The sequence below is a fragment of the Crocuta crocuta genome, unplaced genomic scaffold (genome assembly GCF_008692635.1).
Source record: "Crocuta crocuta isolate KB4526 unplaced genomic scaffold, BGI_CrCroc_1.0 scaffold68, whole genome shotgun sequence".
NCBI lineage: Eukaryota > Metazoa > Chordata > Mammalia > Carnivora > Hyaenidae > Crocuta > Crocuta crocuta.
In genome coordinates, this window is record NW_027532426.1 from 2023487 (window position 1) to 2034874 (window position 11388).

Genomic DNA, 11388 nt, shown 5'->3' on the forward strand with positions numbered 1-11388 from the left:
AGTCACATGTCACATTGAATGGGAAGCCTTGAACTGAGGCTGAGAAACGAAGTTGGGCAACAGCTCAGCCAAAGGCAACTGGACATTTTTTTCTTATGTTTTTTGGGGGAAAAAACCTCTATTGTCCGACTAACCTTCCATGATGCTGGAAAATTGAATTTATTTCCTGAGCAGTCTGGTCCAATTTCCCCTGGGTGGGGACAAGATTGGGCTTCCCTCCCTGCTGTTCCAATTTAGAAGCTCAGGCTCTGCTCAGGGACCAGGACCCAGGAGGGAGGCAGGGCCCCTGATCTCTGGCAGTGCCCCACCCCCCCAAACACGATCCTTCCCCAGGAAGCCCCCATTCCAACCCCTGCCTGTAAGGAAGCTTTCTCTGCAGTTTCGAGGTCCCGGTTTCCATTGCCATTCTCACTTTCTCGGCAACCTGGGTCTGCTGGGCAGCTTTCTTGGCCTGTCCCAGACCCGCCCCAGCAATCCGTGTGTGCCCCTCTGGGTCCCCCAGCTTCCTGCCTCTGTCTCTAGACTCTTCGGGGCAAGCTGATAGAGGTACAGCTGTAAAGCATTTGTGCTGGCCGCCAGGCTGGCGGGGAAGCCATCTGTGGCCCGGTAGCTGCCAGGCCTGCAATGACGGGAACCCTGGGCCCCAGCTCTTCCACCCCAACCCCCAACACAGGAACCTCTCTGTCTACCAAGGCCTAGGAGGCCAAGGGGAAGGGGAATGACCTTGGGGCCACTGCAGGAGACAGGGTACAGACATAGCCCCTATTTGACAGCCTCCAGCTGAACTTCACTGCAGAGGTGGGGGAGGGGTGCTGTTCACAGAGGAGGCTGTCAGAGGGTGGGGAGGGGGCTGCTGCCCACCCAGCCTCAGTGAAGGACTTGTCCTCAGCCAACCAGCGCCCCACTGCCCCCCTTCCTGAGCTAATAGAAAAGTCTGCAGGCCACTAGTGGGTAGAGTAGGGAAAGGGGAAAGGACTCTCTCTCCCAGCCCCAACAAAAAGAAGCCCCCACATCCCCACTTTCCCCACCCTCGTTCTGGGAGGCGGGGGGCCAGGGTGTACTGAGAGAATGGACTTCTGAGATGCCTCCAGCCGGCAGCAGACCCATCTGGTTTCAATCAGGAGAGCAGGTTCCCAGATCATAGAAGCGCATGGGGGAGGGAGGCAGTGCACACAGTCCGCCCGCCCCCCGGCCCCCCTCCAGAGTGCAGCCCCTTCCCCATTTGATCTCCTTTCACCTCCCAAGTGGGCCTCACACAGCCCCTGGAAGATTAGGCGAGGCAGGGAAAACTTAGGGAACAGTAGTATAGACCCGAGACCTCTGTCCATGTTAGAAGAGCAGACCACAGAGGAGAGAGACAAACCTAAGGAAAGAGAGTCCTGGAAGAAGAAGAAAGGCCTGCAAACAGAGAGAGTGAAAGCAAGCGAAGGTCCTAGAAACCACCAGGTCCCAACCGGATCTTATCACAAATGGGCAAGCAGAGGTCCTGAGAAGGAAGTCTAATAGATCCACTTACTGAACTCGGCCCCAAGCCCGGTTCAAAGCATCCCACTCGCAGTCTTAATAGGAATTGCCATCCCCCTTCAACAGATGGGAAAACTCTGGCTCATAGGAGAAGAAAGTCCCACCTGCCCAACCTCGCCCAGGGGGTAAGCAACCGGGGCCACCATTTTGGCTTTCCCTGCCATCTCCAGACCTGGATCAGGTGGGAGCCCAGTCCAGAGGGAGAAATCTACCCTCCCCAGCAAGATTTCTAGCTGCCTTGGTGGAGCCCTCACCTGCGCAGTCCCAACTCCTGTCTCCAGACCAGGGTGAAAGGATACAAGCCTTAAAAAAAAGCAGCCTTCCTGGTCATGGCTTGTTGCCAGGGTTCTAATCCTGATTCTGGATGACTTTGGCGCTTGGGTCAACTTCCCTGTCAATAAAATGGACGAGTGTTGTCTAAAACTGGGCTGGACCGCGATTCTGTGATTCCCCAAACCTCCGTTTCTATCATCCTAAACAAACCTAGAGGCTTCCCTTGGCTTGGGTGGTCTTTAGGAAGAACGTTGATCCCAATTTCAGAATTTAGAGCTGGCAAGAGAGCCAGGCTTTAAAGAGAACGAGAGGACCCAGCCAGCCATGGAAGCCGCTAATCTCCATCTCTCCCTGGGGGACTTCACTGCCGCCTCCACTGAAAGCAATTTGTCATGCCCTGAATTAAGTGATTCCAACAAGGGTTTAATTTCAGTTTAATGGCTCTGTTTTTATGTGTAATTAAATACCATTGCATGGCGAAAATATGTTGTTTGCACTTTAGAGACTGTGTAAGGGCCCGGGAAGCCAATCCCACTGGGTTTCTACTCCCAGGCTCCACCAGCCCCTCCCCTAGTCTGGCTGGAAATGTCCAGGTCCTGGGGAAGGGGGTGGGGGACCTGGAGAAGAGAGGAGGGCGGTGAGGGGAGAAGTGGTCCTGGTGGCGCCTGCTCACTCAGTAGAGAATGTTTCTAATTATCCTCGGCACCCCACTTCTACTCCTTGACCCTAACTCTCCCCAGCGCCTGGGGCCTCAGACAGAGAGGGGACAGATCACTCTGACAGTGAGGATCTAATTAGACCCTTGGCTGGCTGAAGTGGTGTCTGCTCCCCCGTGGGTGTGCCCGAAGTTCTGCTTCATTGTCTCTCCTCCACTTATTGTTCCCATTAACTCCCTCCTCCCCCATGAATATGCTTCCTCCCACATTGACCCTCTCCCCTGACTCACAAACCTCCCCTCTTCTCCCCTCTTCCCTATGACAACCCCACGACCCAACCCACAACTGACCCAGCATCCCAGCTGCCAGCCTGCCTCTGAGCTCCATCCAACCACATCATCTTGCCTTCTTCTAGGTCAGAGGTGACATTGCCACAGGGGTCTGGAATGCAGGGGGAGTTTCTCTGGCTGGGAATGTCTAGGGTCATTTACCACACAGCCATATCCGCCCCCCCAGGAAGGGGGTCCAAGCAGGCACCCCAAGTCCTGTGTGCCTCATAACATTCCTGGAGCAGCTTGGTATAGCCCAATTTGGCCCGGAGGGCAGAGGGGTTGGGATGAGCAGCCTTTTCCTGGAAGGAGTTTGCAGGGCCTGGAACCCAGGGGCCTTCATAGGAGGAGGGGCCAGGAAGCTTAGCCATCTCTCCAGAGATGCCCCTTCCCCGAATCCAATCCTGGAGTCAGTCCAAGTCTCCCCTTTCTTCTCTCTTCTCCCCGCCCCCGCTTGCTGGTGGAAAACCCAGCCCCCAACCCTCAGCAACAGACAGGGCTTGATCGCCACTAACAAGCTGGGAAATGGAAACCAAATGCCTCATGTATGTAGATGGGCACCAGTGGGCTAAGGTGGGGTGCCTCCCGTCCCCATGCTCCAAGCCACAGTGGAGAGGTGTAACATTTCTTGGGGGCAGGCCAAAGCACTCAAGGAGTTTATCTGGGTAAGTGCCACCAGGACACAAGAGTTTAGTCCTTGCCACCTCCTCCCTTCCACCTCTGCCAGAGATGCTGTGCCCTGTGGCCACTAGAGTGACGATTAAAGGGTATTTGGAGGCCATGGCTGGGGGAGGGGGGCAGGGTGCTAGGTGTAAACTAGACCAGCAATTCCTCTCTGGAGCCTGGTTCACCCCACTGTGCCCAGCGCAGTTTACTCCCCCTAGCCCAGCAGTGGTAGAAGGTGTCCACATTGACACAAAGCTGCCTTTATTTCCTTCTTTCGGACATCTAGGACCTGGTTCTCAGATCATGGAAGCAAGCACCAGGCGTGGGCGAGTGACAATGTTTCTGTGGGATGTGGAATTCCCTCTCTCAAGGTGTACATCCTCTATTCTTCGGTGCTAGAGCTGCAGTGGGGACATCCTGCAGCAGGGATGCCTAATAAGTGAAGGCCACTCATTCACAGCCGGGAGGGAAGTAGCAACACACTCTGAATTTCTCTAGTCACTCCCTCCTCACATCACACACATGCACACTCAGATTCACAACCCACATAGACATGCCCCTCAAATTAGCACGTCCTCTTCACACACCCAGATGCCCTGTAAAAGCCCATATACTCACATCTTACTTTGTATATTCAAAGGTATTATTTTGGTATATTCACATGCATGTGTGCACTTGTATGCACTCGTACAGTCACACACACACACGCAAACACACACGCCACAAATATGCAGATATCACAGAGGCATATCCCAGGCCATATATGCAGCTACTTTCCAGGAAGATCCAGCTTTTTTCAGAAAAGGACCTCTTAGAGGCACCTGGGTGGCTTGAGTTGAGTGTCTGACTTTGGCTCAGGTCATGATCTCACCGTTCGTTGGTTCGAGCCCCGCGTCAGGCTCTGTGCTGACAGCTCAGAGCCTGGAGCCTGCTTCTAATTCTGTCTCCCTCTCTGCCCCTTCCTTGCTCACATGCTCTGTCTCTCTCTGTCTCTCAAAAAATGAAAATGTTTTTAAAAAAGAATGGATATTTAAAAAGAAGAAAAAGACCTTTTAGTACCCACTGCCAAGGGTACCAGGGTGCAGCATTGAAAAAGGGGGCTGGAGAAGAAAAAGGGAATTTACAAAGATGCTTTAGGGAAAGAGGTATTATTCCTACATTTATTTGGTTTAAGCACCTAAAACATAATTGTCTGCATGTCAGTAAAGGCTGACATGCTACTCCAACATGCCTTGGCCTCAACCTCAGAAGTAGGGGGTTCCATGAAGGGTGATCAGGGGACCAAAGTCACTTTGTTATCTACTACTGCTGGCGGTGTCCTGTGGTGCCTCCGGAAGACCAGATAGCTGCAAGATGCTGCCACCAGGGCAGAGCTACAGAGAGGAAGATTGCAGTCCCAGGTTCAAGATGTGGACAGCACAGGGGCTACCTCATCAAGGACCAGTGAAATCAAAAGGCCTGGGAGCGCTTCTGGAACTGGGAAGGGGGTAGGAGACCAGAAGACACCCCATCAAGAGGGAGCTCCCCCAGAGTGCTGCAGACTTGGTGCACAGGGTCTTCAGGCTGCCCATGACCTGGAGAAGGGGCCCCCACCCAGATCAGTGTACACACACACAGAGCACAGAAGTGGTGGAGAGGGACATTGGGACATGACCAGAAATCCAGTCATACCACATGGGCACAAAATCTGGGTCTGGCACCAAGAGCCCACAGCCTGGTGAGCTCAGGACAGCGAGATCAAAGATGCCCCCACTCCCAACGTCACAGAATTAAATCTCAACACAACCACCCCATTAAGGAATCTAGGCAGTCAGAGCTGTGGAATGTGTTGGAGATTTATACCCCCCTCCCCAACTTCAGGGAAGTGCCTCTTCCACTACATGAATGCATCAAATCCAGACGCAAATCCAGTCTGACCGATGCCCTAGGAAATACCCCAACTTCACACACCAGGGGATCCCAGAAATAGCTCTGGTCCAACAGGACTATCTCTGCTTGTCTTCCTTCAGAAGCCATTTTTTCCTCACCAGGAGTCTGAACACAGACAGCGTGATTCTAGGGAACACTCCCCCCACCCCCACCCCCCGCCCTAGGAAGAGGCTGCATGGAGGAAGAGGATGAGCTGGCTGACTCTTTGCAGTTCTCTTACCATGTGATAAGTCTGGGGACTACATGATGACCCCCCCCTTCCCACCTCTGGCACACCTCTGTCTCTAATTATAAATAAATCAACCAAACACAATTGTCTAGATTTTTGTTGTTGTTGTTTTGTTCTGTTTTGTTAAAAAAAAAAAAAAGACAAGACATCATGGTCAACTGATAGGTCCCTTAGTCTCCTTGCATCCAGTCAAGCCAGAAATGCCTAGAGGGTAGGGAGGTATAGGGAAGGAGGCAAAGCCACAGGCGGTGAGCCACTAGAAGGATAGAGTCATCCTGGTGACTCTGTGGCTGTGACGAAAACCAGGGACGAAGCAGGACCCCCGGGCAAGTCCTTCTCCCCTCAGCATATGTGTCTCTTCTCCATCAGGCACATGCAGTTCGATTGTACATTCTTTCCTCCCACCCTGACTGTTCAGAGATGGGCCCCACCTCCCCAGCCCTCTGTCCCGCATGTCTTCTCCTGACCCTCTTCCCTCCTCCAAAGCAGGGTCTGAGCTGCCAGGCAACCAAGTAGATGGCACACCAGACCCAAAGTTGGGTTTATCTCTATAGGTCCTTCTTGCTGGAGGGAACCAAGGAAAAGAGGAAGGGCAGCCTAGCAGGCTTGAGCTTTGGGAGTGGGTCTGAGACTCCTGACCATTGAATCATCTGCCAACGCTCACCTTCCCTACAACCTCCACCCTCTGACTAGATTGAGGGGAGGGACAATGGTACAAGGTACAATGGCCAAGGTACATGTCTACCTCCCTCCTCTGATTCCAGAAATGAGACTCCTCTTCCCCCACAAGCTTGTGCTCAGCTTAGGGGAAGTAGCCTCACATGCCCAAATCAGAGAAAGTCAGAAAAAGAGCCCCCAGGGCTAAAAACTAGAGCTGGCATGTAGTATGTCATCAATAAATGTTTTTAGATGAGTGGCTGAATGAATGAATGAATGAATGAATGAGTCCAGGATCAATTTGGAAACACACCAGGGCTCCCCATTGCCATTCTCAGACCTCTCAGGCTATCTAAGCCCAGAGAGGACACCCCTAGGCTTTGGCTCACCCCAAGGGCACACCCATACACACACACATACACACAGAAAGGGAATTTTCTGGGCCAGAGACAGAGCCAGGACTCAGACCCTGGCTCCAGGTCAGCTCTGCAGCCTCTAGGGGATGGGGTGGCAGGGGGTGCTGAGCCCCCTGCCTCCTGGCAGGGTTCACTCGCGGAAGCTGTCAGCCAACTGGTGGCAGTCCAGCTCCCCTTTCGGCTCCAGACCCCCTGGAAGCTTCACTCCTGTCTTCCGGTCCACACACCAGCACTTGCCGCGCTGCCCATCTAAGGCTGGGTGACACTGTCAAGACAGGGGTGTGAGAAGTCAGTTCCAAGGCAGCCTGCCCCACTCCCACCCCAGCCCTCAAGTCAGATAGTTGATCCAAGATGGCCTCCAAGGGCAGAGACTCTTACATGACCATGGACTCTCTGAGCTCATGGGGTAAAGAGATCTTGGCCAAGAAGGAAAGGTCAAGTAGACAGGACTTGGCCAAAGTGAAGTTTGTCTCAGAGGTCAGCACTGGTCTAGAGATAAAGGGCTCAAGTGTCAGACTATCGGTGGGATAAACATTGGGTAAAGAAGACACATAGAACTGAACAACACAAAGAATGAGCCCTAATGTAAACTAGGGACTTTAGTTAATAATGTACTAGGGACTCCCGGGTGCCTCAGTCAGTTGAGCGTGCAACTCTTGATTTTGGCTTAGGTCATGGTCTCATGGTTGTGAGTTCGAGCCTTGCATCAAGCCCTGCCTCTCAGGGTCTGCTTGAGATTCTCTCTCTCCCTCTCTTTCTGCCCCTCCCCCCTCTCAAAATAAATAAATAAACTTTAAATAATAATAATAATAATGGGGGTGCCTGGGTGGCTAGGTCGGGTAAGCATCCAATTCTTGATTTCGGCTCGGGTTGTGATCTCGCTGTCCATGGGATCGAGCCCAGCATCAGACTCCATGCTGTCAGTGCAGAGCTCGGGATTCAGCTGGAGATTCTCTCCATCTCTCTGCCCCTCCCCCACTCGCACACACACTCTCTCAAAATAAATAAACATCAAAATAATAATAATAATGTGTCAATATTAGTTCCTCAGTCTGTGATAACATATGTACCACACTAATGCAAGATGTTAACAGGGAAAACTGGGGGTGGGGAGGGTAGATGAGAATGCTGTACTTCTTGCTCGATTTTTCTACAAACCTAAAAGTGCTCTAGAAAATAAATTCTATTCATTTTTTTTTAATTAAGGAAAAGAGTTTTTAAAAATTGGGACACAGATAAAATTGGTATTGGGATAAAGCTTGCAGACAGTTTGGTACTGGTTTCGGGAGCCCTTTCTGCTCCTCCACTCGTTGCACACCACCCCATAACCTCCTGGTGCCATCCTGGGATTTGCAGACCTGGAGTCAGCCCCTCTCCTCCTATCGAGGCCTCTACTAGATGAGTAGCACCCCGCTTTGTGGATTTGTCTACAGAGCACGGAGCGAGGGGATGCATATGTTTATGCCCACAGAGCTGGAGAAGACCCCAGCCAGGATTCTCCAGGCTACGCCCAGCACAAGGCACCCCAGTGCTCTGCCCAGATATGCTACCCTCCCAAGTAAGCCCTCCTCTCATGGGTCAGAGATGGGGCTGAGGCAGGCCAACCTTGCTGAACATCCTAGTCTCCTGAGGGCTTATCAGAGGAACCCATGTTTCAAGGGCATGAGGCAGTATGGAGGTTTCTGCATTCTTGTTTTCTCTCCTGTCCAAAGCTCCCATCCCCAGCTGTCAGGTCTGGCTGTACCCCAGGTGGTTTGGGGTCAGCTTAGGGGAAGGGGCAGACTGAGTTGCCTCCTTAACTCTTCATGACTGAACCCCTCCATTCCCTGACGAAACCTATGACGAAGGAGAACTACTCAGAGGATGGAGTAGGGGGGATGAGAGAGTGTTGGGAGACAGACGTTGGCAGGAGGGCTAAATGGTGAATCCAGAGGTGATGGAAATAGCCCTGGATGGGGAAGCAGGAGAGCTGGTCTGCCATTAACTCACTCTGTGACTTTGGGCCTCGGTTTCCTCATCTCCAAAATGAGTGTGGTGGGCAAAATAAGCTTAGGCTCAGGAGGCTGGGGGAGGCCCCAAGGGGTTAGGTTGGGGTTGGGAGGTCTCCCCCCACCTCCCCGAGATCTCCATCCTGGACCAGGCTCTCCTGTGGAGAGACCAGGAATGCTCCAGGAGCTCAGGCCAGGACGAGCCAGCAGTGAGGAAGACCCACCTGCTTGGGGTGGAAGTTGCCATTTCGGTCGCAGTTGGGGATGGGGATGATGTAGAGGTCCTCATGGGTGCGGCTCTGTGAGGCGGCCAGCCGCTCCAGGGCCCGGTGCAGCTCGCTCTGGCAGGAGCCTTGGGGCTGGAGGAAGGGAAGATGAAACAGCTTAGCAGAAGGGAGAGAGGCAGGAAGACCCAGGCTGGAGGTCAGGTCACGACTGAAGGCCCTGAAAGGAGGCCCAGGGCCCAGAGGCTGGACAGAGCCTACTGGGTTCAGGGGACACCGGTGGGCAGAGCAGAAAGACGCTGAAGAGAGGATCTTGAGCCAAAGAGCTTCTAAACAGGAGGGCTGTGGATGGAAGGGACCTTGTGGGGAAAGGGGTTGTGGAAATCTATGGAGAGCTGGGAGGAAGGTGATTTCTAAACAGGAGGGATAGCTGACATCATACCATTAACAACTTGTAAGACCTCAGGAAGGACATTAACCAGACCCTAGAGCAAGGTCTGCAGGCCCCCTGCTGTGGACAGCATTAACCCTCTGGTTACTGAAAAGGTGGGTGGAGAATCCAAAAGAAGGGCTAAGAAACACCCAAGAGGCCAGGGGCAACCGCTATTTACAAAGTAGTACCGAAGCATTTCACTATTTAAAAATTACTTCAACTGCGGGGCGCCTGGGTGGCTCAGTCGGTTAAGCGTCCGACTTTTGCTCAGGTCATGATCTCACGGTTCGTGGGTTCGAGCCCCACGTCGGGCTCTGTGCTGACAGCTAGTTCAGAGTCTGGAGGCTGTCTTCGGATTCTATGACTCCTTCTCTCTCTGACCCTTGCTTGCTCACGCTGTCTCTATCTCTCTCTCAAAAATTAAAAAAAAAAACACATTAAAAAAATTACTTCAACTGCATCAATGTATATAACCAGGAAAGGCATTTCAAGGAAAGGCATGAGGATTCTCGGGGTCCTAATGACGTATACGAGGTGCATCTTGCACACAGTAGGCACCCAAAGACTGTTTCTGAATGAACATAGCCCAGATCCAGTGGTGGTGGTGGTTGGTGGTGGCGGCGGCTGTGTGTGCCTGTGCACATGCGCGTCTGTAGGGCTGAGGTCCTCACCACGGGCCGCGCTTCCTCCCGGGGCACCCCGATGACTTTCATCTTGCCCCCGCTGGTGCTGCGGTCTCGAATTTTGGCTAAGTGCTTCTGCAGGCACCTGCGGTCATGCGCGCTGCAAGGACTGAAGCTGTTGTTCGGGTGGTCGCCCTCATCCTTGTCTGCAGTCAAGCCAAGATGGAGAGAGGTCAGCACTGGGAAAGGACAGGGCAGAACACCAACCCAGACTCCCACCTGCTTTCTTCTAGGGGATTCTCCGGCCTGGCTCTGAAAAAGGGTAGGGGGCCGTGAGGCAAGGGGGAGATGAAAGCAACACCCCTGTATCCTCCTCACTCTTCTGGATTTCCTCAGGAGGGAATATTCCTTTTAAAGTCCTTGACTTGTCTCTCACCCCACCCAGTCCAGCCCTCAGATGAGTCACCAGCTGCAGCTGCGCAGACAGCAGGAGGGTCCCCTGGGCCCTGCAGGGAGGTCTAAGGCAGGCAGGGGCCTCCCCTCTGGATCCCGTACCCCGCTCCATTCGGTTCCTCCTACCATCCCCCTCTCCCTCTGCTCTCTCTTTCTGTCTCCCTTCCTGCTCTTTTCAGCATCTGGCTGAGCCAGCCAGGGGATCCCCAGATCTGTTGGCTGGGCCACCCCTCTTCCAAATGGCCAAAGTCAGAGTTTCCATGCGTGATGAGAACTCTGGCCCCAAAGGCTCTCCCCATTGGCTGGACGGAAGAAAAGAAGCAGGAGCAGGTGTGTACACTTGCCCCCATGAGAAAGTGTGCGCCCACATGCGTGTGTGTGTCAACACACTGTGTGGCCGCAGGACCAAAAACACCCTGGCACATCATTTCAGTCCCCCACCCCGACTTCTCCCATCCTCGGACTTCAGACCCCAACCAAAGTCCACGTCCATTGCCCAGAGCCAGGGCACTGGGGAGTCTGGAGATAGGGGGTGGTGAGGCTGGGCCCACACACTCTCCCTGGGATCTCCTGAAGACTCTACCTGAACTCAAGAATAACCCGAGCCAGAGAAGTCCCAGAATGGTAAGCACCACTCCAACTGCAGCCGGCCAAAACTGGAACACAGGGCTGAACTGGAGAAAGGGGTTGTAAGACCTCTCTGCAGCTCGGAGGCACCTCTGAAATGCTTGCACTTGGCAGCTCGCTGCCGGCCTGAGTGCAAAGCCCCATGCCAGCATTCCACATGTTGGCAGCCAGACAGAAGGTTACATCTGGTTTGCGTCAGGATTTTTTTTTTCCTGAGGAGTTAGCAGGTTCCTCCATGCGTGGCACCAGTCCCAGAGCTGCCTCTGGGTCAAATGGTATTTTTCCGCCTAGCCAAAGTTAGTTGGGAGGTTAGTTCTCTTTTTGTTCTCCTCGTTCTGGGGCGGGGGCGGGGGGGGGGGGG

The 11388-nt window shown here is 53.4% G+C and overlaps 1 protein-coding gene across 1 annotated transcript in view; it reads right to left on the minus strand.

Annotated features, from left to right (window-relative positions):
* Positions 1–3688: 3688 nt before the first annotated feature.
* The window catches only part of IGFBP4 (insulin like growth factor binding protein 4), a 14454-nt gene continuing 6754 nt past the window's right edge, over positions 3689–11388 (minus strand). The window contains exons 2-4 of the mRNA XM_077779257.1: positions 9996–10153; positions 8892–9026; positions 3689–6944 (exon numbers count right to left, since the gene is read on the minus strand). Coding sequence (XP_077635383.1) covers positions 6810–6944; positions 8892–9026; positions 9996–10153 — 428 coding nt within the window. The 3' untranslated portion in view covers positions 3689–6809. The remainder of the gene's footprint in view (positions 6945–8891; positions 9027–9995; positions 10154–11388) is intronic.